The following is a 23,804-nucleotide window of genomic DNA, read 5'->3' as shown; positions in this document are numbered from 1 at the left end:
ATACGCTATACTTATACTTATTTCAATATATTTTTCTACTACAAATTCATCCACTCGTCCCTCTATCGGTCAACCTCAACAAACATCAAAGAGTTTCTAACTATCGGATTCGAATTCCATCCACGAAGATAATTAAAGTAAATGAAATACCTTCGTCGCTTCAACGTTTTCGATTGAAATAAAACCCTAACCTGCATCCGACGGCATTGTTGTCAGCTACGACGATAAAGAATAACGCACAAAGGTACCAACGTGTGTAATCAAAATAATTAAAATAACGTTCGATAAATACCTTGTAGCGTCATTGGTTTAAAGCGAAGCGATCGGATCTCAATAAAGCTGGCCCGATCTCGACGTAATTATACGAACGAGAGATTTGATTTCAACGGGTGGAGGTTTCCTTGTCGATAGAGGTTCGAACGGTGGCGCGTTTTCTACCTTCGATCCTGGCATATCTCTCTTTTTCTCCTCTGATTTGACTTACGCAAGAAGAGAAAAAGGAAGAAGGCGGAGGCAGCGATGTGAGAACGTAATGATCCTTCGCAGAGGAGAGACGATCGCGGCCGCCTCGACTCCTCTAATGACTCGGGACTGATAGATAGCCTCCGCGACGATCGACAACTTCGACTCGGTACCGTGGACCTTGAATAATAAGTTACATAAATTACTCGCTTACCCTGCCCAGGTCTCGACGACACGTGAGAGGGATAATGGCGGACCTTTCGGGGTAAGAATGTTACGAGTATCGAGAATCGAGGGTAATTTTATCAATTCTTATAACGCAAAGAATCTTAGAATCTTGACAATTTCGAATTTTCGATGTCTCGAAGAATTTCCAACCTTTCAAACATTGCAATTTTTAAAATTTCAAGCCTAATGTTCGCGTTTCTAAGGAATTCCTACGAATCTTCTCACAGCATCCGCTATTCTCACCATCATCTTCGCATTTCCAATTCTCTTCCTGCCACTATTTCCGCAAACTCCGGTAACCACAGTTCCCGAGAACGGTGTACAAAAACCACAAAACAATGCTTCGTAAAGTTCCATCTTTCCCCAATGGCCATCAAGTTTATCTCAGAAACTCGTTCTTCGATAATCATTCCGAAGTAGTTTCGTTGCTCCTCTCCTCTCTCTCTCTCTCTCTCTCTCTCTCTCTCTCTCTCTCTCTCTCTCGGCTCTCATTTCGAAACACCTTGCAGTACTAGCAGCTGTCGCCTGGTAGTAGCCGACGCAACGTTTCCACGGCTAAACGGCCAGAAAACGGCGTTCGTGTATTTTGCGTAAACAGATAACTTGTGTCGGCTGATGCATTGCGACCAGTGGAAATGTCAGAAGTTAACAATGCCAGCTTTTACCGGTGATTTAGAACCGTGTGGCTGCCGCTTCGTGGGCGTGCGCGCATTTGTCCTTACTCGCGTGCACGTCTCTTCCAAGCTGATACAAAGCAGCTACGTACAGATGAAGAACAAGACCGTCACAGATTTTTCTCTTCGGGTAACTCTCTTGCTTCCTTTTATTTTCCTTTCTTCTTTCTCTGGTTAAAGAATTCCACCGAACATCCTCCTTCTTCTCTGTTTCGAAACGCATGTCGCTTGAATGATAATGCACGAGTTTCGTTACGCTTCGGGTTTCGTTGCGTGCACAGAAACGCTATGGCGCTGCGTATGTGTATTTCTGAACAGATGGAAATCCTCGAAGGAAATATTATATATATGTATATATATCACCGCGTAAAAGTTGTAGAACAGCTACTGTAATTATTTGGAATTAACAGTTCATCGGGCTTACTAGTTAGTTTCGCTATTAGCAAAAAGAATCTTCAAAAATAATCTTCCATTTACTGTCGCTTTTCAAACCACCCAAGTGATTTTGTTTCTATTTAATAAGTCGACGATGCTTTCCACTTAATTGTATCCATTTATATGATAAATAACGTTACGTCAACCAACGACGTAACTATCAATTAGGTAAAAAGAAAGGAACATAAGGGAGGTCTGGTAAACCTTGGTAATTTTGTACTTAGTGTTTTGCGCGCAGTATCCTTTTACAGACGGACAAATAAAAAGAAGAAGAAAGGAGAAGAAACGGAGACGAAGAAAAAGAAGAGTACAGCTATGATCTCGGTAGGAGAACAGCGTGCTCGGTTTTTCGCGATTCTTACCGCGGAGAAGATACGAGATGCGCGCTTAGAAACCGGAATCGGTTTCCGTAATTTTCAGCGTGCCTGGACGGACAGCGATGATCAATCTTACGGTGATTCGACGCAGCTGCCTCGGAAAGAAGCGGTCTCGAACGTCCTTCGAAAGGAAATGCAAGTAAAAGGGAATCGATTATATTCGATCGGCCACTAAATCAAACTCTTTCGTTGAGAAACGTCTCAAAAATTTCTTAGATGTGTTATAGATCTGTTGCGGGAATAACAATTTTCTTCCACAGATTTTTAACATCTTTTCTCTAATACGAGAACGCAATTGCAATTCTGCTGTTTTCAATTCGATTTTCAATCTTCCAAATAAGATAATTCTTCTTATTTCCGTATGTCCATCGATCTGATAAATTTCACGAGGTTTTCTCCACTTTCTTCCGAACTAAATACTCCCTTGAGTTCCCTAGGGATTTCGAGCCCGTCGCCAGGTTCGTCCAATTTTGTGCAAAAGTAGGACGCTTCTTCCACCAAACATTGTCTCCTGCAAAAAGTTATGCAAGTTCTTAAAATAGCTGTTTACCAGTACAGTTACAAGCAATAACCGTCCTTCTGTCGTTGTGGTCACATCGCGGACCATTGTTCCAGTTTAGCTCGAACAAACAGAGGCGAAGCGTCTTGTAGTAAAGCTTGTCAGATCGGCGAGGCGTTGTTCTTGGATCATTGAAGGCGAACCAAACGACGAATAAACATCCACGTTGAAAACGATCTCTGAATTCCCTCGGTGGATGTAAAACCGCGAACGAGTTGCGGTTGCGAAAACACAGCGTGTACTTTAAATCCTGCCACCGATCAGATATCGCACCTACTGGATTGAGCGACTTCACCTTCTCCGTTATTCTTTCTGCTCCTTTAAATTCTTTCTTTTTCTCTTCTTTTAAGTGGTGTTGAATTTCCACACGTTGATTTATAAACCAATAACACAGTCACGATATTATACGTAATATGTACAGTGGTGGTATATTTATGAATTACTTTGCTCTTTTCTCTTCTTTCTTTTCTTCAACGTTGCCGAAATTTTGGAAGAAGCAAGAACAAAGGTAAATTTATATCGATTAAATTACAATATATTTTAGGATCGTCTCTTTCCTACCTTTTCTTCCTTCTGTTCCCTTATAATTCTTCTCCATCCTCTTTCCTTTTTCGCTTCTCGTCTATTCTTTGTCTTTTCGAAACAAATAAACAACAGAATGAGAGAAATTTTGAGGAAAATCTCCGATCGAAATTTACGATTGTAAGAGGGAAGTTTTCAATTCACGGCAGAAGTTTTTGATGAGAAATGAGACTTTGTATGGGAAGAAAATGATTGACGAACAGGTGGCGCAGAAATTTGCAATTTTGTATCGGCAGAATATAGACGTGGTTTGGAACAGGGTTTCAAACAAATGTACAGCTTTCTAAACATTAACTTCTTCGATACCAACTCAGTGTACAAAGTATCCTTAAATAACTACTTAAATAACACTTCCAACTGCTTTGTAGAAAGCCACGCGACTTCTGTAACAGAAAATATATTTTAAAAAGACGATTATTAATAATACGTTCCACAAAGCCGCGCAAAAGTTGAATTCAATTTATATGCAAAGGACTCGTATATATACAAATCGCTACTAAAAAATTCTACTTGTATAAAAAATAACATTATTACGGAAATACAAATAGTAAACGCGATACGGACGGTTATTAAGCAACCGTGGGTCTCCAATAATAATCGAAGAAAAATGCTTTGGTACGCGAAGGGAAAAGAAATGCGACTTGTGGCGCGAGTTGGTATAATGGCCGACGTATATTATGCACATGCAACAATGCCTGGAGCAAGCATCTTCTTTACAAAGCCACCGATCGGCTTTCAAAGTGGTACGTGTCAGGGACGCATCAAGGAATCTGCCCTTTGCATTCGTCAGATCCTGTTCCTGCGTCTCAATGTCGATGAGCGGAAACCACCGGCCATTGTGACATCCTATTGATCTCGCTGCACTTACGCTTACAATTTCTACTTAATCCTTTCCACATTATATACCAGATTCAGCTTTTTACTTTGTATAATAAGACGTGTTCACTTCGGAGTGGTTTAATGGAATAGTTCGATCTGCGAGAGAAACGAAGCCAGAGGAAAGAGGATGAAGCGATAGGTGCGTGGATTTGTCGCGAAGGGATGATATTTTGCTTTTCTCGACGTTTTCGATAAACGTGGATGTTAAATATAAATGCAAAGACTTGTATGCTGAAGTATAGAATGTAAACTAAACGTATTTTAATTAAACGTAAGCTACATGTAGGTGTGAAAATATGAAAGCTGAAATAGAATCTCTTTGGTGGAACGCGGAGGACCGTTATTAAGCAACCATAAATTAGGCAACAATTTTCACCGGCTCGATCTGATCACGAAACGCAGGATTTCCAGGTGACTGTTTATACATGTCAGATGCTTATCGGACAGCGTCCGTTAGCCATCTATTCTTACGATGAATTAAATCTACAACCTGCTCGTTTGCTCCTATAAATTTTCCACCCGTATTTTCCCTTGGCACACCTGCCATTTCTTCCAACTTACTAATCGAATTAATCTTTCCTTCGCTGAAACACGTTATATTACAACTCTATATCGCGACGACTACGCGATATCGTTGTACATATCGTGCAGTATATCGTGAGTCGAAAATATGGAACAAAATTTTGTCGCATCGTATAATTTGAAAGGATGAAATTACCGAATTAAGATGTGAAAATCGAGATATAGCACGTAGAAAACGAAGCGCGTGGAACGAGTAAAGAAAGGAAGCAGCGATACGAGGTGAGGAATCGGTACGAGGCGCGTTTCTTTAATTCGCTTCTTTAAAGTACCTGTCCTCGACATCGGGGGCTACATTTACAGCAACTTGCAAATGATTCAAGCAAATATCGTTTAGGAAGACAAACAGATGTAACGGTACCGCTAAACTTCGCGAGCTATAAAAATTGACATCGACAGCTTAGACTTTCAAGCGTCTGAAACAACCCAAGCAACCAATCCAAGTAACCGGTTCGCTGCGAGCCAAAAGATCCTCCGCTTCCTTTGTTTGACGAAAGAAGACGACGAAAGGGTGCGAGTTAAAATTAGAAGAATGTCAGCTCTGTGCGGAGCGATGATTTCGCGCCTTGTCCGCCCCTGGCCCGCTACATTGTGGTTTATTCTGTCGGGCAAACCGCACACACGCTCGTTTTACCTGAGAAAGACTCGTGCTTACTCGAGAGTGTGTTCCCTCGGTTGCGCGCGCAACAAAGGGGAAAAAAGCTGGAACCGTGGTGGAAGGAAGAAGAAGAAGAAGAAGAAGAAGAAGAAGAAGAAGAAGAAGCCGGCATTCGATGCGAGCTCAGAGCTAGGGAGAAGAGGAACCTGGCCGTAGGAACCTTCGCCGTAGCTGGCGAACGCCTCGATGGTCAATGAACCATGGCACACGCGACTCTCGCGAGCGCAACACGCTCGTCGTAGCGCGAACACACGCGTCCTCCGCTGCTATCTCGTCTCGTTATTACGCACGATACGACCCACTGATGGATCGATCGAATCGATGCGCGGCCGGAATAAAGGCGTGATCGCCAGACTTCTTTTTCTTCGCCTTGATTTTCCTTGACCAACCATGGGTAGATGGTTTGTGCGCCGTTTCTTCTTGTCCGCTCGTGAACCGCAAAGCATATAGGTAGAGAAATACGAACAGGAAATGGGACCAGAAGAGCGTTTCAGAGATGGGATGGGCATCTGCCTCGTGGCGATTGCTCGCAACTTGTTTTTCTTTTACCGGCCAACCATGGGATTAGAATGTGTGAACGGTGGTAGTTGGACGAGGATGATGTCGGTGATCGAAGTTGATGATGCCGGCTGTGAATGGGGAGGATGCAGGTTCGTTTCGATTTCGAGAAACGAGAAGAAACGGGAGAATCTGAGATTGCGAGAAAATTTGGCAAACGGGGAAAGTCCTGCAGCGGCTATAAATCACCGTGTCCATTGTATTCGTTGTAACATTTATACGCTGGTTAATTTGCTCGACAAATACGTATGTATATATATTTTTTGTTTAATGATACTTTCGCACGACTACGAGAATTTGATGCGAATGAAACGTACAAGAGTGGCGACCACGCGCGAGACAAATTGCATCTAAGATTTTAATTACGTTTAGTCGTTATCACGCGCAGTGAATTCTACCGAATAGATGGAATCGACGTAGCATAACTCGCAACACGGAGTCTCGTGGCAATTTATACGTTCTTTTAAATAGATACTTTTACCTCGAAGGTCGAACCAGTGATTAGTCTTCTTTGAGTTTCATTCAAGCGTGGTATAAATGAAACGCGATTCCTTACGGTAATCCGTTAACTTTTTTAAACGAGTACGCCTCTAGTTTTATAATATAAACGGCGATTACTTTTCATAGTACCCAAAGCTATCGAACCAATTTATCGATTAACTTGATTAATCTAGGAATATTTATCAAATTCTGAACAACCGAGATCGAAAGAAATCTGATAAGTATCTTTATAAAAATTACTAAAGTTATTAAAATTCTCCCTCTCTCTGTGTCTCTCTCTTCTTGTTGGTGTTTAGCAATGAAAATTGGTTCGCGACTTCTCCCTAAAGCAAAAAGGTATTACATAATTGGTCCACTTTCTCTTGCCATCTTATACGTACAATTGCCTGTTGTTAGTCATCGATAATTTCGAGGATAAAATATAGAATTTAGCATTTGAAACATATTTTCTGACCGATACGCGCAACACGATCGATAGAACCGATAAAATCGACGAGCCTCCTGATCGACGCCATAATGTCCCAGCAAGAACAGCGACGATCTAACAAGCAGGAAACGAGAACTGGCTTGAAACTGTTTAGTTGATGGCACTGAAGGCCTCGTGGCGATTGTTAAGGATTTTCCAGGCGGACATGCACGCTTCGAGGACCTCACTTTGGCGATTAGTCTTCTTGAAGTTTCTTAATCGTTCGGCGGGGAAGCCTGCAGCGAGTCGATCAGAGATTTTGATGAAGTTCGCTGGTTGTTACGCATAACATGTCCTGATAGATGGATGGTCTTGACGGAATAAAGGTGTAATGTTCTAAGGAACATAGGAACTGACGAGCAGGTAATAGGATACTGCTCGAGACCGTTGATGACACCAGCCTGGTAATAGATGCCGATGCCTTTTGAATTCATCTTCTTTCTAAAAAGATGCGCGCGAATCACGAAGAAAAATGAAACGTAATCGATGATCACGACGTCGATTAATTACGTCGACTGTTGAAAAATACTTTCTATTCCGGTCTTTGAGAAACATACACAAAATCCTATTCTACGAATCTCTTGTATTCCTGATCGAAAAGATACCGAAGAGTTGCGTGAAAGAGTCTGGTTGGAAGAATCATAGATAAACGTACGAGATAATTCTACGAACGATGTCCTAATATTCAGACGATAAGGATACGCTTTCGACGGTGTAGGATAAAATTCGAGAGAAACTCGAGCAAGATTCGTTGTTACGTAGGTGTTGGCGAAATTCTCTTCGCTTACATCAACATGAACACGCTTCTCGATAATCATCGCGAACGGTACAGGAAATTCTTACAGGTTACATTCCGACACGATCTCGCTCTGGATGCAGTCACCATGACAATACATTATGCATGTGCTCCTCGGGGCTGTTCGACTCGTATGATACGAAAATGACAATGGTCTTACAAATTGCTCTACGCAACGTCTACCAGCTTGTTGCATTCTAAACAATTTTTCGTCGGACGACTCGACGCTCTATAGAGAATCGTTCGAATTCCAAAGGACGCGTCGTTGCGGATCCACGAAATTTCTCTAAAAAAAAAAAAAAAAGAAAAAAAGCTATTCCGATGCTTCTGAAGAAACAATTGTGGCAATCTAATTAGTCCGAATCTACAAGAGCCGCCCAACTAACAAAATCCACTTACTTCTTTCTCTGACGAGAAACTCGCCGATCCACCCCGAACTAACGAACCCTCGATTCTCCTTGAGAACCACCCTGACGCGAACAGAAGACAATGCATCGAGGTACGATCGGCGAGAGGAAAAAATGGGATGATGCATGGCGGTTCTGGCGGCGACTTCCGAGTCCTCCGGAGGTCCGTGAGCGTGCACGTACGTCCACGCGCTTCGACGAACAACGTTCTCTTCCTCCGGTTGAGCGATAGCATCGTGATGACCCTTGGAGCAGTCGCCTCGAAAGGCCACGCTTGACCCATCCTGCTAGCGTCGTTGTCCACCAGGTATATAGCTATCGACGTTGGCTTGGCCGACGAGGCGCGTCGTGATCGCGCCTTTCAGGGTCAACGCGAAGGCCTAGAACAGCGAAAGCAAGAAGAAGACACCGGACTGGCTAGGGAGCACAGAGAAATTGTCTGCGAGAGGGTTCAATAGCCTGGATAAATATATAATAAATCATACGAAGCTATGGTGGCAACCACCGGCTATTATTATCACGTAGCTCGGTGCTGTTTCTTCCGACGAAAACAGGAGGAAATTCATTTTCCTCGAGTATCGTTCGCTGTGTACGATTGAATACGATTGTGAGATGACGTGAATGAGGAAGCCGCGCTAAGTGTACATATCCATCGGTGAACAGAGACGTTCGCGTACGCGCTGTCTTCTGTCGTAGTGATTTAGAACCTGATGCATTTAACGAACTCCTGTCCGTAGTTGGTATTAGCTGTACGGTTATCGGCGAATTCTCGTCGGTGTTTCACGGTAGCGAGCTGTCTCGCTACCGTGTTATAGCTTCGTGTTTCGTACGGATAGTGTTGCTATTTTCCTTCCTTCCTTCCTTCTTTTTCGTAATTGTATTTTTCCAACTCGTTTCGAATCGGCTGTACGATTCAATTTGTTTAGAAGGAAGAGCAACGCGTATTTGTAAATTCCAATGGCTGAAATTTCGAAATTACCAAGTGATATTTGTATTTGCCAATGTGCTACGTCTGTACCTGCCGTGAGAGTATCCCTTGACCATTTAACAAGTTAATTCCAATATTTTTACGATAATAGCCGCGTACAGTTACCTGTCGATTAACGTGCCATCGTTCTCTTTGCGACTTTTACCCGCAGCCTCCTCCGTTTCTCTAAATCGCTTACCGCGAAGTACACGCGAACGCATCGCGTGCGAGCCAGTCATCGGTAAATATGGTATCAGAAGGTTCAACTTTAACCCAGCAAGGGGCGAACAAGCACGAGAAACGGTCGTTGGTCGACGCGTGAGATTCATCCTCGAAGACCTCGCGGAAATTTCTTTCTCTCGTTTTCGTGGAAACGACGGGAAAAACGTGATGGCGAGACGGCTGTGTTGCGATCATTGACGTCACTGCGTGAAACCGATACGTGGGCTGGGTGTTTCGCCGCGGGACACCAGCGGCAAATTGTCCGTGCAAAAGCAGAAAATCGAGGCCGGGAATATCGCGAGGTGTGCACGCCGCGCGAGTTTCGCGCAAAGAATTTAACAACGTAGTTATAGGCCATTTCGTTTCTACGTACGTACGTATATCGGAATTAGAAGCAAATTACACATACATAGGTTTTCTGATAAAAAAATACGGTCCGTAGCAAGATTACTTACGTTAATGTCTTTCTCGAAACGGTGAAGATATTTTTATTTCGTAGGATAACCGTTAAGGTTGCGTAGTTTTTGCAGATTTTTCCTCTTTTCGCGTGGAGGGAAAATAACGACTAGAGTCTTTTCTTTCGATTTTCTTACGTATCTTCAACTCTACCTAACAAGATTTTGCTTGGCTAATGAGAAAAAAAGTTACGATAGATTGCAGTTTTTCATTCTAATGAAGGTACCAAGGGCTAATGACTGCTATAAATTGATTGCACGATGGCGAAGCAACGGAACAATGATAAAACGAGAAGTAGTGGGAAACGGGTACGGTAACTGGCGAGTCGCGTGCTATCGCAAAGGGTCGGAAGAGAAACATTTAGCGTTTATATCAAAGTTATCGAGCGTAAATGATTAAATATACAGCGACGAAAGTGTATCTCGATAAAGCTATATAATTTTCGTATCGCGCCGATGAAATTAAATTCGTTATCTCGTTTTAACGAGCCAGAAAGAGAGACGACGGATCTATTCTCAGATTCGTTCGAATTAATTTTCCATACAGAGAAAAGAAAGCCCTTGAATGTTCCAATTTTTTCATTCTTCTTCTTCGTTCAGACCATCCTGTTTATTTTATAGATTTCGATCTTCTCGTTTCAGATGAAAGTAGAATTAAAGCCGAGCTATAACGTCTGCCATTAAATTGAAGAAGACAGCCGCGTTTAATTTTCTCATCAACCACTAACGATATTCATTTACGTCCTTGCCATAATATCGAGCCATTCGTAACACGGATTATGACACTCGATTCGACGAAATCTAATTTGAACTCGAATTTCGATCTCGATCCTTCGGTCCAAAGATTACCAAATATAAAATACGCTCGAGAGCAAACTGCTACTAAAAAGAGTGTAAAACGCAGGATCAGAAGACTGTAAAATACAGTTACGCGATCGGTGGCTTTCTTGTCGCGTGATTATTTTTTTTTTTTTTTTTTTTTTACAATATTCTTCGCTATAGATTTTAACGCATCGTTTAAAGATGGGGGAAACGATGCGACACAGCACCGCGTTTCGATACGCGAATTCGCAAAATGGCATATCTTGGACGTTTATCCGAACGAGTGGCGAACGGAACGTAGCGCGTACAGAGCTGATCTAAATTGAATAGGCATTTTGTGACGCAGCGCGCGACACTACCCACCCTGAAGGGAACCGCCCACGATAAACTTGGCCGGATTGCTCGAGCCACGTTCGAGATTTCACGTCTCCATTTAGCTGGTTTTCCCTTCTGAACGTTTACGCGTTCCTACACGCTTTAACTCCGCGATTGACATGTTTACCAGCCTGCAAATATAGTTTTATCGCTCGGAATACAGTGGAACGGCGAAGGGAAATGACCAGGTTGTAAAGTATGTGCCGATCCTTCGAAGCTTGTAAGGAAATAACTGGACCTGTAAATCGAGTCGTTAGCTCAAACCATCCACGGTCAACGCGATATTTTATACGCGATTCTTCCGATTCAATTGCGTTATCGAATTCTGTTTCTTCTAAAAACAAAGTTTCCATCGATACTGGTTTTCCTACGCTGTCGTGTAATTGATCGTTAAGATTCGATCGAGCATCGCGTTAAGGCGAATCGATCGGTTCGACGTTTCATAAATTCATCGTTGTCCGTGAACTTGTGTTCGCGATACTCCTAAAAATCGACGCCCTTAAATCGCTGGCAAATCGTGATTCACCGAACCAGTCGCGCATTATCGATACGTCGAAAACAGAGCTAAACGACTGCGAATAAATTATGCCGGGATATATCTCTGGTAGAATAAATAAGAAGAAGATACGATGTATGCGTTGCACCCGAGCTTCGTCAAGCTCCGACCGTCGGTTCCAGCGTTTCTCGGCAAAGTAAATCAATTAATCGTCATTACCAGTGGTCGGACAGATAGCTACGAATCGGTGAGGAACACAGTTGAAACGGTGATTAACGATCTGTCGTCGTTTTGCCCGATTTCGTATCCGATACGACGAAGAGACCGCCGCGCCTGTCTATATCAACAGTAAATAATCCTTTGCTTCTTTTTCCCTTTTCCCGGCTCGTATCCCCTCGTCCTGTTGATCCAGTCCCACCGACAAGCGCGGACAAGCTTTGATCGATCGGTATCGTCTTCGAGCCACGTTCGTATTTCGTTCGACTTCGTCAATCGATCGACGCGTGTTTCAGCATGGAAATTCAGCGTTGCACGAGGCGTCGTGGCGCGGATACAGCAGGACGGTTGCCGCCCTGGCGAAGGCCCTTGGCACCCAACGAGCACCTCTACACGCGAGAAATCTGGCTGGATTCGCGCCGCTCCACCTCGCCTGCCAAAATGGCCACAACCAAAGCTGCCGCGAACTCCTGCTGGCCGGATGCAATCCCGACCTTCAAAACAACGTGAGTAACAGCTTCGATTTCTTCCCTTTGTTTCCTCTTCGTTGCTTGCTTGCTTCCGTACGTGTACCTCCTCCTTTCGGCCTTTCCAAGTTCGCTAACTTTAACGCGCCTTCAAATACGCTTTCGTCGTGTTTCCTTTCGCGCACGGGAATTAATTGGTGAGGTGGTTGATTAAAAAAAAGTTCGATCGTTTAATATAGGGGAATTGAATTGAATGGAATATGAGATAGTTAGGTTTTTAGCCAGTTGAGACTTGTTTGAAAAGCGCGTGCCTAAAACGTGTCGCGAAGAGTAAGCTACGACGAGTGTACTCGTGGGAAACAGCAAAAAATCATTGTACGCGTTTGTTAAAAACGTTGTTCGATTTTGGAAGTCTGTCAGAGCGAGTGTAGCGAAACTTGTAGGTGATTTTAACAGACTTGCGATTTTTCAGTACGGAGACACACCGTTGCATACGTCTGCCAGGTACGGACACGCCGGAGTGACGAGGATTTTGATCTCTGCGCTTTGTCGAGTATCGGATCAGAATAAAGTAAGTAACAATTTGAAACGCTTGCCACGTCGTTCTAAGTTTCTCTTTTCTCGCGTAGCCTAAAGCGAGGAGGTTGTACGCGTGGTCGTACTTTCCTCCCGTACTCTTCCATTGTTTCTAGAATCTTCTTTAATTTTATAAATACCCAAGGTCAAGCTTTGGCGCGATACCCTTCTTATCCCATAGATCTCTATCTGCCCCTTCCCACTTGGATATTCCACGATCAAAGTCCATCCGAGAAACACGAAAAAGAAAAGTCTGTGTCGAACGATCATCGTCGTATCTGCGCGCATCGATCGTGCGAGTCTCTGGTATCTGAGAGAAGCATCCGCCGATAAAGCGACTAAAACACGAGTAAAAACCCCATGCCCATGGTAAGAGACGGCTTGTGCGAGGACTAACGATCGTTTCTAAACGCAGAACGGCGACACGGCGCTGCACATCGCGGCGGCCATGGGACGTCGGAAGCTGACGAGGATCCTGCTGGAGGCTGGCTGCGACCGTAGCCTGCGGAACAAGCAGGGGGAGACCGCGAAGGACATCGCCAGGCGCAAGAACCTGCAAGAGATATTGGAGATAATCGGTAAAGCGCGAAGCAAGAGCAGAACGCGGAGCAAGAGTCGCGAGGAGGAGAGTACGCCGGCGACTCTGGACAAGGTCGACGGGAAGAGCAGCAGCAAGAACGAGAAGAAGCGAGAGAAGACCGGTAGTGGGACCAGCGGCAGCAGGGATAGTTGCACGAAGAAGGAGAAAAAGAAGCACAAATCGTCCGCCAAGCAGAACAAGGTGCACTTCGAGAAGGCCGTGATGGGCAGACAGTGGTCACCGTACGGTTGCCACTACTATCCCGATCCGGAAGCGTTTCCTCAGCCGCGTTTGGATTCCCTGCCACCGGATCCACTAGGCCGTGGCGAACAGTACTATTTGGACCTGGCTGGAAACATCAGAAAGGGTCCGGTGGGAGTGGGATACACGTGCTACTGTGCCCCGTTCTTCAGGCACATGGAGGCCAAATTGGAGAGGGACAAGGCTGAGTTGAAGGCTCATATAGATCAGGCGCACGAGAGATTGGACTTGAAGGTGGCGAATTTGGAGAGGAGGACCAGAGGGCAAATCTCGGAATTGACGAGATGCGTGGCGGCGGAAAGGTCTAGGTGCGACGAGAGGCACATGCATCTTCAGCAACGTCTTTCGAGAGGTGGAAAGGGAAGACACAGCGAAAGACCGGCTAAAGCCACGTTCAACAACGATCAACAGTTCCCACCTGCTCGTGCCAGGTCTCTGGAGGATCTGCTGGACGACAGACCTCACGATAGAAGCTTCGAGATCCCGGGAGAGACACCGATTCATCGAGGTAGCCTCGACGATCTTGATATTCCTGCTATACCGCGACTCAGCAAGTCCATGAGGGACCTACCGTCCGGTTCTGGTGTCTCGAGGTCAACGCTGAGGGTACTCGACGTGCCTGCCAGATTGAACGAAACCTTCGACGGCGTAATCAAACAGGATCGTAGCTCGCCGCTAGGCGCCGCCTCTTCGCCGTCGATCGGATCCAGACAACAGGTCCATCAGCAACGCGTGAGTGTGTAACCGGTGGTTCTTTTTATTAGCTACGCTAAGCGTTCACGAAGGTGTTGATTAAGCTGCAAGACTCTAATGACACGTTGCGGATGGTACATGGGTCCCGTTTACGACCAGAAGATAGGATCGATCCCTCTAGTGTTTAGATTCTTTCTGAGAATTTTAACGGCGCGATGTATGTATTACAGGCACAGCTAATTGTTTTATCTACCTTCTTTTTTCATCGAGTCGTTCAGATTATGAACGTGGTAAGATGGAAGATAAAATGGTAATAAAGCGGATTGGTGATGTAACGTAACCAATGCCTTTATGTAACGTTCGATCAACGGCTACGAAAAGTATTGGCACACGCGCGCTTATTTCCAAGTGGTTTTTATCAGATTCTACGTTTCATCTTCGTGGTATGAAATGTTTGGATTCGGTACGACGGTACTGTTACGTACGTTAGTGTGCAAATATTTTTTTATAGCCTCTGTAAGCGATATCTTCGTACTTATACGCTTGTTTTAAACTAAGAAACTGTCAGCAGGATCTTTCATCTCGAGATCACGGCATAAATTCGTGCCAGGACGAAAGTAGCGCGACGCGAAAGAACGAGGACGCGTCGAACGAGTGGAAATCTTCGGGGCGACGCAGCGTGCACGAGATGATTAAGCGATTTCAACAAGTACCTGGCATGCATAACGGTTGGAGGGGCCCGCGTTCCGGAAGCAGCGAACCCACCAGTCCAGAGCACAGTCAGTGTTCTCAAAATCAAAGAGTCCAACCACAAGGTGGTGTAGGAAACAGCTGGCGTGGCGAAGGTGAAGCTACTTTACCATGCACTTTCAATCGATAGCAAACACTTTGACGAATTTTTTCTAAAGTCCTTAAGAAACTAGTTAAACTCAATTTTTGTTATCTTTGTCTATAACATTTCTATGTATGTGACCGATTTGACGAATAAATTTGTCGACAATAAGTTAGTCGACGATAGCGATAAATCGTTTTTATAGTAATTTATCATGTTGAAATGTAGGCAATGACAGCGAGAGTAGCGAGGGAGACGAGGACGAGCAACCGGAAGCATTAAGCGGCGGAATTTCTGGAAAAGGAGTGATATCAGAGCACGTGCATTACGACAGTATCGCCAGAATGCCATATAGGTCCCGTAATGCGGTTTATAGCCCGACACCGCCTTTGCATGACGCGCATAATGATTCTGGATATAGCACTCGCATGTACGGTTCTAGCAAAGGTGCTTCACCTTCGTTATCAGGTAAAGATATTAACCATCGTGTCATTTTAATATATTACATATCTTGTTATACTTTTTTACATTTTATTTTTTACTCTATTTCTTATAACTTGTTCTGTTATTTGCTCTTTTAGGTCAATTAGAGTGCGACGTAATTCTTCCGACCTCACCAAACGCATTCTCCAGTGGAGAACAACTGGCTGCACTGTTAGAACAACCGAGGAACCATGATCTTACGGTCTACGAACGCGGTGCCGATAATTGCGTTATTAATATCGGAACAGCCAGTCTTGTTTAACATGTATCATTTCGATCAACGTATTATTTGGAAACGAATTCTGTACTTCCAAAGACATCGATATTTTGTATAAGTTGATGATACCTGCTCAGGTGTTAATATAATTTTTTTTTTTTTTTTTTTTTTTTGAAGATACGTGTAAATTTAAATTGGTTATTTTGTTAATAGATTCTTTTGTACAAAATGATTCTTGTTTCAAAGAATAGAATATTGTCGTTATGTAAATAATTTATAAACGTACTTTGAACGGTAACGTGTTGAAACTTACCGAATCTCCGTCTAGATTTATTGTCGCAAATCGAACGTATTTATTGTCGCGAAAAGTTTTATCAAGTGCTGTTGAAATTATGAAAAGATGAGAGAAAATAAAGTATTAAAGAATTCTCTACAAACTGAGTAGAATAAGCATAGATAATTCTTTTTTAATCAGTATGTAACGTTCTGTTAAAAATTATTAATATCATCCTCGTAGGAGGAAAGATTACGTACCTATAAACCGCCATGTGTGTACCATAATAATAGATTGAACTATATCTATTTATTATGTAAATGCTTTTTTCTTCATTCACAATACTGTTATATCACTAGTAAATACGTCGATTTAATTTTGTACGATTGTAATTAAAGACTACGTGTCTCGTTCAAAAACTGAATGTATTATGGAACAATAAGCGTGATTAAATAACAAATGAAATCTCCGAATATTATATTCTACATTTATTTATGACATAGACGGAAATGCATATTCTGCTATCGACGAATGATACAGAGGCGTGCCTGTTAATGAATGCGAATTAGCAGCCTCAATTTTTACAACAACGTAATCACCAATTTCTATTGATCTCGTGTCGTTTGAATATTTTCCAGTAGGTATAGTCATGGAGGGAATTACTATTCGCGTGTTACCATCGTTCCTTGCTTGAAGATTTTCATTTGACCGCCTACTGGCCTAAAATTAATTATTACGTATTTTACTGATATGTTATCATTCTACGATATAGTTGAATTAAAAAAATATTGTAAATTATCTTACTTGCTCTACAAGCACAAGCTGTAATTGTCCAATCTGTAATTTATTTACATTTTCCACCTCCGTTTTATGTGTTGATATCATTCTTTCGAGCCGATTTTGTTTAACACTCGGTGGTACGTCATCCTTGTAACGACGATGTGCAGTCGTTTTCTACGATTAATAATAAAAGGTTTCCATTTTTCAAATATAATATACTACACGAATTTTATAAAATGTGTATTACCTCACGCATGCTGTAAGAGAAAAAAAAGGCTTTATTATATTTCACTAGTTCTATCAATGATAATGTATCTTGAAATTCCTCTTCCGTTTCTCCACAAAATCCGGTAATAAAGTCACTAGAGAAACACATGTTGGGAATAATTTCACGTATATGATGCACCAAATCTATATATGCTTCGCGCGTGTATCCTCTTCTCATTCTTTCCAAAACCACGGAATTACCGCTTTGAGCAGGTAAATGAATTTGTTTACAAATATTCGGCCTTTCCGCTATCAATTGTAAAACTTCATCTGGGAAATCTTTCGGATGAGGCGATGTAAATCTGAAAATGATTTATAATGATATTCGATAACAATAGCTATTTTCAAATGTGAAAATATTTTTAGTACCTGATCCTCATCTCTGGATTGATACGAGACACTTCATCTAGTAACTCAGCGAAACGACGTCCTCCTTTTTTGTTTTTATATACTGTTTTGAAACCTTCTGCTAAATGTGTTTCTGTATAATTATTAACATAGAATTCCGATTGAGATGTATCTCTATAACTATTTACATTCTGCCCAAGAAGTATCACTTCCTTTACACCGTTATCAGATAAAGATTGAACCTCTTTCACTATACTGTCGATTGGTCTTGATCTTTCCCTTCCTCTTGTGAACGGTACGATACAGTATGTGCACATGTTATCGCAACCACGCATTATGGTGCTAACAAAATATGAAGAAAACACATATAAAGGTGGTTGTAATAATTGTAAATTATAGAACAATAAAAGGGATAACAGATTACACATATGCACTGGTGGAACTTGGATCTAATCTCACTGGTGTAACATCTGCATATGTTTCATCAAATGACAAAACAACATTAATAGCAGTTTCATTGTCTGGTACGGACAATAGCCTTGGTAAATCCTTGTAACTGTCTGGTCCAGCTATGACGTCAACAAGTTTACCCTTTTCTAATATTTTATCCTTTAATCGTTCTGCCATACATCCTATTACAATAAGATAGTATATATAATATCGTAATATTAATATATTATAAATATATTACCCATGAATATAAAGTTATAGTTATACCTAACAAACCAATTTTCACAGGAAAACTTTTATTCTTTTTCCTTGTATTATTCAAATTAATTAACTTGTTCCATACTTTCTGTTCTGCATTATCTCTAATGGAACATGTGATTAGTAGAATTATATTAGCTTCTGTTATATTATTTACTTTTCTGTAACCATTAGATTTTAGAATAGACCAGATTACCTCTGCGTCATTTACATTCATTTGACAGCCATAAATTTCGAAGTAAACTAAAAGGAATATAATTTGATGAATATAAAAATTAACGCCGCACGTGAGATTTACAGTTTCTTTTAATATTACTAACTTAAAACATTTTGTCTTTATTTACCCTTTTGATCAGATCCATCAATATTTTGTATATAAGGAATATTTGGTACGCTAATAGTTTCACTAGAAACTTCAATTTTAGATGCCAAGAAATCTTTGAGCGATGGTCCAGTTTTTGACAAATCTCTGAAGTGTTTCAAATCAGAAGATTTTCTTTCAATTTCTCTATTTCTTTCAATTTCCAATCGAGTAAAACTAGTATACACTGTTTGACATTGTTGAAAATTATAAATTCCTACATTGTTACATCGTGCGAGTTTTTTAATAAACCACTTCATTGTTAGTGTATAATTTGTTTTAGAAGCTTTAATTTGTTTTAATGAGCTTAACATAATTGTACCAATCATTATTAATTTTTAATATGGGATGACACTGAACTAATAACGTAAATACTGTATGTATATAACCTACTTAGAAATAGGTTATATAATATAAAACTCTTTTATGGAATCTTCATGGAAAATAATTATTTTATAGTTTGTCAAGTTTTTTGAACATTAATTACAAAAGCAACGTTAACTAGATGCTTTTCACGTCACTTTGATTTCTCTGAATTATTATAGTAACTACGTTTGAATCATATTGACAATAAGACACTCTAGACATGTCTGAATATCAGTGGCTTTCAACTTGAATTGTTACGCTTTTATTTAACATTTAACATATTATAAATTAGTCTAGGAAATTTAAGAATATAAAGGGAATACTTTCTATATGAAACACAAAGTAATAATTTTTCATATATATATTTTTGTGGATTTATTATACAAATTTAATGTGTTATTTAATGATGTGCAGCTTTCCTCATCTGGACAAGTATATTTCCAAGTTCTTCACGCTTCCTCTTAGCTCTGATGTGTGTGCCCAACTGTAAAATAAAAGAATAGAATATAACATTCATTTGGAATATATAACACTTGAAGTGACAAAATTTATTGACATCCTTACCCTCCTCTTCAAGAATTTTAAGGCACGCTTATCCTTGGAAACTTTCAACAATTCCATAGCACGTTTCTCATATGGTGCATGTCCAGTTACCTCACGGATTAAATCTCTAACAAATTTACTGTGTTTGGTTTGTCTCTAGAATTAGAAGATTTATGAGCACATAATACTAATCTTTATAATTAGTGAATTACTTTTACTTTATATTATTCTTTGTTTTATAAATTGTTTAATCATGAAATATAAACAGAAATAATATAGTACAGGAGCATCATCATAAAACAGGAATGTTTATCATTATTGCGTACTAACCCCTTTTAATCTTGCTGGCAAAACGCATACTGTCCTTTTCCGTTCATTTTTATTCTTTGCCACACGAATCTTAGTCGTTTTATGGCCCCTGTTAAGACCAACTGCTAATTCGTACCTCGGCGTCATCCTACAATATTAAAACACCGTGACTTTTATAGGTTAGGTCATCAAACGTAACAATAAAACATTACTTAATAATATTATATATATTACACTGCAATTACTTATAAAAATACTTATTATTATACAAATACGATTGATTTCACAAGATCATATAGATATTTTGAGATTCAATTTGACACAAACCTTCACGGGAGAAATACAATGGTAAAAAGGAATATAACCTCGTCTTCAATGAAAGATATTTTGTGATTTTTTGTGCGCATGCGCTATGAAATCATCTTGTCTGATTTTCAAGTATGCGACAGAATTTTTTATACTTCAAAAATTTCATATGTCTAGATAAATTTTTAAATATTTTAATTATACGTATGTTCAATTCAACTGCAAATACATAATAAAATTTTAAACTTTGTAATATAAATTTATTATATAATTGATATAAATTCCCTATGAAATATTTTGTTCTTTTTGAAACATTATATCTTTTTTAAAATGATATTATAAGAATATTTATGTTTTGTATGTTTTAGTCTATAATAATTTAATAACGTATATGTATATATATGTCTGTTTTAAAACTTTTGATCCTGCAATATAGATTTTAATATTTCATATAGTGGACATCTTGCGCCATAGTCGATAAATCTTTATCAACTTCACGATTGTGATTCGTAATTGCTGCGGTGTCAGATTTTTGAAGGGAATTTTTTAATTTATATTACAGAACGGTATGAGCGTCATATACGCGACCATACCGCTTTTCTTAAAAACGTCTACCTCGTAACATTTATTTTCACTGACAAGGAACCATGTCGAAGATGAAAAACATTCCAAATAACTTAACCAAGTGGGATCTGTCAGAGGATTCTCTAGCACCGTTAACCGATTACCAAAAAGAATGTTTATTGAATTTAGAAGAAGAATTGTTCCCTGACAGCAATTTGAAAACTGAGGAGACAGGTGATACCGTTTGCACAAGCGAAGAAACTAAGAAATCAGTACAAATAGAACGATGCCAAGATCTATTAGAACATTATGCCAAGTTAGAGAAAGAGTGTATGGACAGGAAAGATATGAAATATGTGTTGTACCTTAATGAATTACAATCTCGACGACAAGAGTGTCATGAACTTTGTCTTCAAATAGAAGAAGCATTAGAAGATTTCACTCTGTTATATAAACAATTTTCAGAGGTTTCTGATAAAACGATATCACTTTATGATGCTAGCGAACAGCTTGATTCAGATCAAAGAAAATTAAATTCTACCATAGAAAACATCACAGAATATGTGAAATATTTTAAAGATATTGATATGATGATGGAAAAACTAGAAGCACCTACGTTATCAGTGAATAGTGAAATGTTTTTTAACATTCTAGATAAAATTGATACCAACATAGACTTTGTGCAGAATAATCTTTCGTTTAAAGAAAGCAATACTTATTTAATCAAATATAAACACTGTCAATCTAAGGCAATATCGATGATGCAAAATTATATTTTGAATCTATTTAGCAAGACTACGGAAAGTATATTGAATTTAAGAGATAATGATGATTCCCAGGATAATGCAGACGCAGCTTTAGCTCTTTTCTATGGAAGATTTCAAACTATTTTGTCAAAAGCTAGACCAGTTATAGAACAAATTGAAGCAAAATCTTATAAGAGACAAGAATATGACAGCTTATTGTCAGAGTGCCATCAATGTTACTGGAGTCAAAGAGGATTAGTATTAGGCAGTAGTGTACAAAAGTCTCTAATGTCTGTAAAGGAGAGATACAATGGTGATCATTGTAGCCTGGTACGAAATTCATGTGCATTATTGTTACATGCATCAATGGATGAGTATAAATTATTTTATGAATTTTTTTCTAAACCATCCAGTGGATTAACAGCATATCTTGAAAGCTTATGTACATCTTTGTATGACACACTTAGACCATTCATAATTCATATTAATCATTTGGAGACATTAGCTGAAATTTGTTGCATTTTGAGGATTGAAATGTTAGATGAACATGTTCAAAACAATTTTGAACCATTAGAAGGTTTTGGTAACATTTGTCTGCAATTATTGCACGATGTACAGGAGAGACTGGTTTTCCGTGCACATCTTTACTTGCAGTCTGATGTTTTGAATTATAATCCATCACCAGGTGATTTGGCATATCCAGAAAAGTTAAAGATGATGGAAGATATAGCAGAATCAATAAGAGAAGAATCCAGACAGACAAAAATGAAAAAAATATCTATTTCATCTAATGATGATAATAATCTAGAACCAATATCTAGGAATCATATAGAAATAGATTCTATCTACCAAAAGACACATATGGGGAATTCACCAGCAGATCTTCATGGAATGTGGTATCCTACTGTTCGTAGGACATTAGTATGTTTATCTAGATTATATAGATGCGTGGACAGATCTGTATTCCAATCTTTGAGTCAGGAAGCAATATCTCTTTGTGTACAGAGTATAGAAAATGCAAGGCATGAAATAGAGAAAAGAGCATCATCTTTAGATGCAGAACTTTTTCAAATAAAACATTTGCTCATTTTAAGAGAACAAATTGCACCATTTCAAGTAGACTTTACCATAAAAGAATATAGCCTGGATTTTTCTAAAGTTAAGACAGCAGCATTTGGTTTGTTAGAAAAGAGTTCAAGATTTTTTACTTTATCAAATAATGCATTATTAGAATTTTTATTGGAGGGAGCACCTCAAATGAAGGAGCAACTAATAGACTCAAGGAAGCATGTGGATAATAAATTGAAATACGCTTGTCAACGTCTCATACAGCATGCAACATTTTTATTGATACACCCAATTTTGAAACTGTTAGAAAGGGAGAAGTTATATGCCAATACCCCAGATGCATCTCCAGAACATGCTCTTGGAAGTCCTCAAGATGTTGCAGCAGCAATTAGCGAGGTATTACGGATAATTAAGTTTAAATGTCCTGAAATTCAACAACTGATGCAACTATATCTCTCTAATAAGGAAACAGAGTTTATTTTGTTTAGGCCAGTAAAAAATAATGTCTGTGCTGCATTTACGCAACTATATCAAATACTGAGTAAATATTATAATTCAGAAGAACTTTTATTAATTGCATGTCCATTACCAGAACAAATCTCTGTTATGCTAAGCTCATCCAGTCTTACTCATGGAAAAAATACACAAAGCACTGCAAAAAAAACGTAGCAAAAATGAATTAGCAAGCTTTTATAACTATATACTGTATATTAACGTTATCTGCGATCCGTAATCAAATTACGAATTTATTTTAAATATTTCTTTTGAAAAAATAAATATTAATATATAACGAATATTTTATATTTTTAAGTAAATTATGTAAAATCTGTATAAATAATTCATAATTTCATATACAATAGCTCAGATATTCAAGTAAAATTACAAAAGCTATTGCAATTTATAACGCCCTGTATTAAAGAATACTACACGATATTTTAATTCTTTGTAATGTACTTTAAGAACACGTAACTTTTATATTACGAACATGTACATATTTAAAATCTTAAATTAAATTAACACACCACGAAATTTGTACATCCCCTTAAATGAGATTTATGGTCTTAAATAAATTTTTACAGAAATTGTTATGAGTTTAAAACAAGAAAAGGTGTATATTTTTGTAGCAAACAGTACTATAGTGTGTCATATTGCGATGATACTAGGGATTTAATTTTTCCAATTGTACTTGAAAACATGATTAATTGCTAATATACATAAGCGATAATGATATACATTACATATTGTCTATTTATTTTGATCTTACAAAACTACTTTCCTATACCCTTTTCTCTTACAGAAAAGAATACAATAACCAATAAGCAATTAATTGCATTGGATGAA

At 39.5% G+C, this 23,804-nt stretch overlaps 4 protein-coding genes across 7 annotated transcripts in view; 2 read left to right on the top strand and 2 right to left on the bottom strand.

The window, feature by feature from the left end:
* Window positions 1-16,570, top strand: part of Dgo (ankyrin repeat domain containing protein 6 diego) — a 139,613-nt gene extending 123,043 nt beyond the window's left edge. For 2 of the 4 annotated variants that reach the window (XM_072019123.1, XM_072019124.1), the window contains 6 exons: window positions 12,011-12,220; window positions 12,654-12,752; window positions 13,173-14,330; window positions 14,860-15,136; window positions 15,352-15,591; window positions 15,705-16,570. In XM_072019123.1, the coding sequence (XP_071875224.1) occupies window positions 12,011-12,220; window positions 12,654-12,752; window positions 13,173-14,330; window positions 14,860-15,136; window positions 15,352-15,591; window positions 15,705-15,868 (2,148 nt within the window). In that variant the 3' untranslated portion in view covers window positions 15,869-16,570. The remainder of the gene's footprint in view (window positions 1-12,010; window positions 12,221-12,653; window positions 12,753-13,172; window positions 14,331-14,859; window positions 15,137-15,351; window positions 15,592-15,704) is intronic. The other 2 variants (XM_072019125.1, XM_072019126.1) reach the window with 2 other exon arrangements.
* On the bottom strand, window positions 16,506-19,181 carry LOC139995531 (CDK5RAP1-like protein). Its single transcript, XM_072019129.1, has 7 exons — window positions 18,545-19,181; window positions 18,210-18,443; window positions 17,917-18,124; window positions 17,514-17,834; window positions 17,125-17,446; window positions 16,902-17,051; window positions 16,506-16,817 (listed from the first exon to the last, which is right to left on the bottom strand). The coding sequence occupies exons 1-7, from the start codon at window positions 18,888-18,890 to the stop codon at window positions 16,590-16,592; spliced, it is 1,809 nt and encodes a 602-aa protein (XP_071875230.1). The 5' UTR covers window positions 18,891-19,181; the 3' UTR covers window positions 16,506-16,589.
* A 92-nt stretch (window positions 19,182-19,273) lies between these two features.
* Rpl36 (ribosomal protein L36) lies at window positions 19,274-20,221 on the bottom strand. The gene is made up of 4 exons (XM_072019134.1): window positions 20,107-20,221; window positions 19,801-19,927; window positions 19,492-19,626; window positions 19,274-19,411 (listed from the first exon to the last, which is right to left on the bottom strand). Exons 2-4 carry the CDS (start codon window positions 19,924-19,926, stop codon window positions 19,328-19,330), a joined length of 345 nt encoding a protein of 114 aa, XP_071875235.1. The 5' UTR covers window position 19,927; window positions 20,107-20,221; the 3' UTR covers window positions 19,274-19,327.
* Window positions 20,222-20,558: 337 nt separating this feature from the next.
* On the top strand, window positions 20,559-23,700 carry Cog3 (conserved oligomeric Golgi complex subunit 3). Its single transcript, XM_072019128.1, has one exon. It carries the CDS (start codon window positions 20,733-20,735, stop codon window positions 23,130-23,132), a length of 2,400 nt encoding a protein of 799 aa, XP_071875229.1. The 5' UTR covers window positions 20,559-20,732; the 3' UTR covers window positions 23,133-23,700.
* Window positions 23,701-23,804: the final 104 nt, after the last annotated feature.

The sequence above is a fragment of the Bombus fervidus genome, chromosome 16 (genome assembly GCF_041682495.2).
Source record: "Bombus fervidus isolate BK054 chromosome 16, iyBomFerv1, whole genome shotgun sequence".
NCBI classification, from domain to species: domain Eukaryota; kingdom Metazoa; phylum Arthropoda; class Insecta; order Hymenoptera; family Apidae; genus Bombus; species Bombus fervidus.
This window is presented reverse-complemented; position numbering and strand designations above follow the sequence as displayed.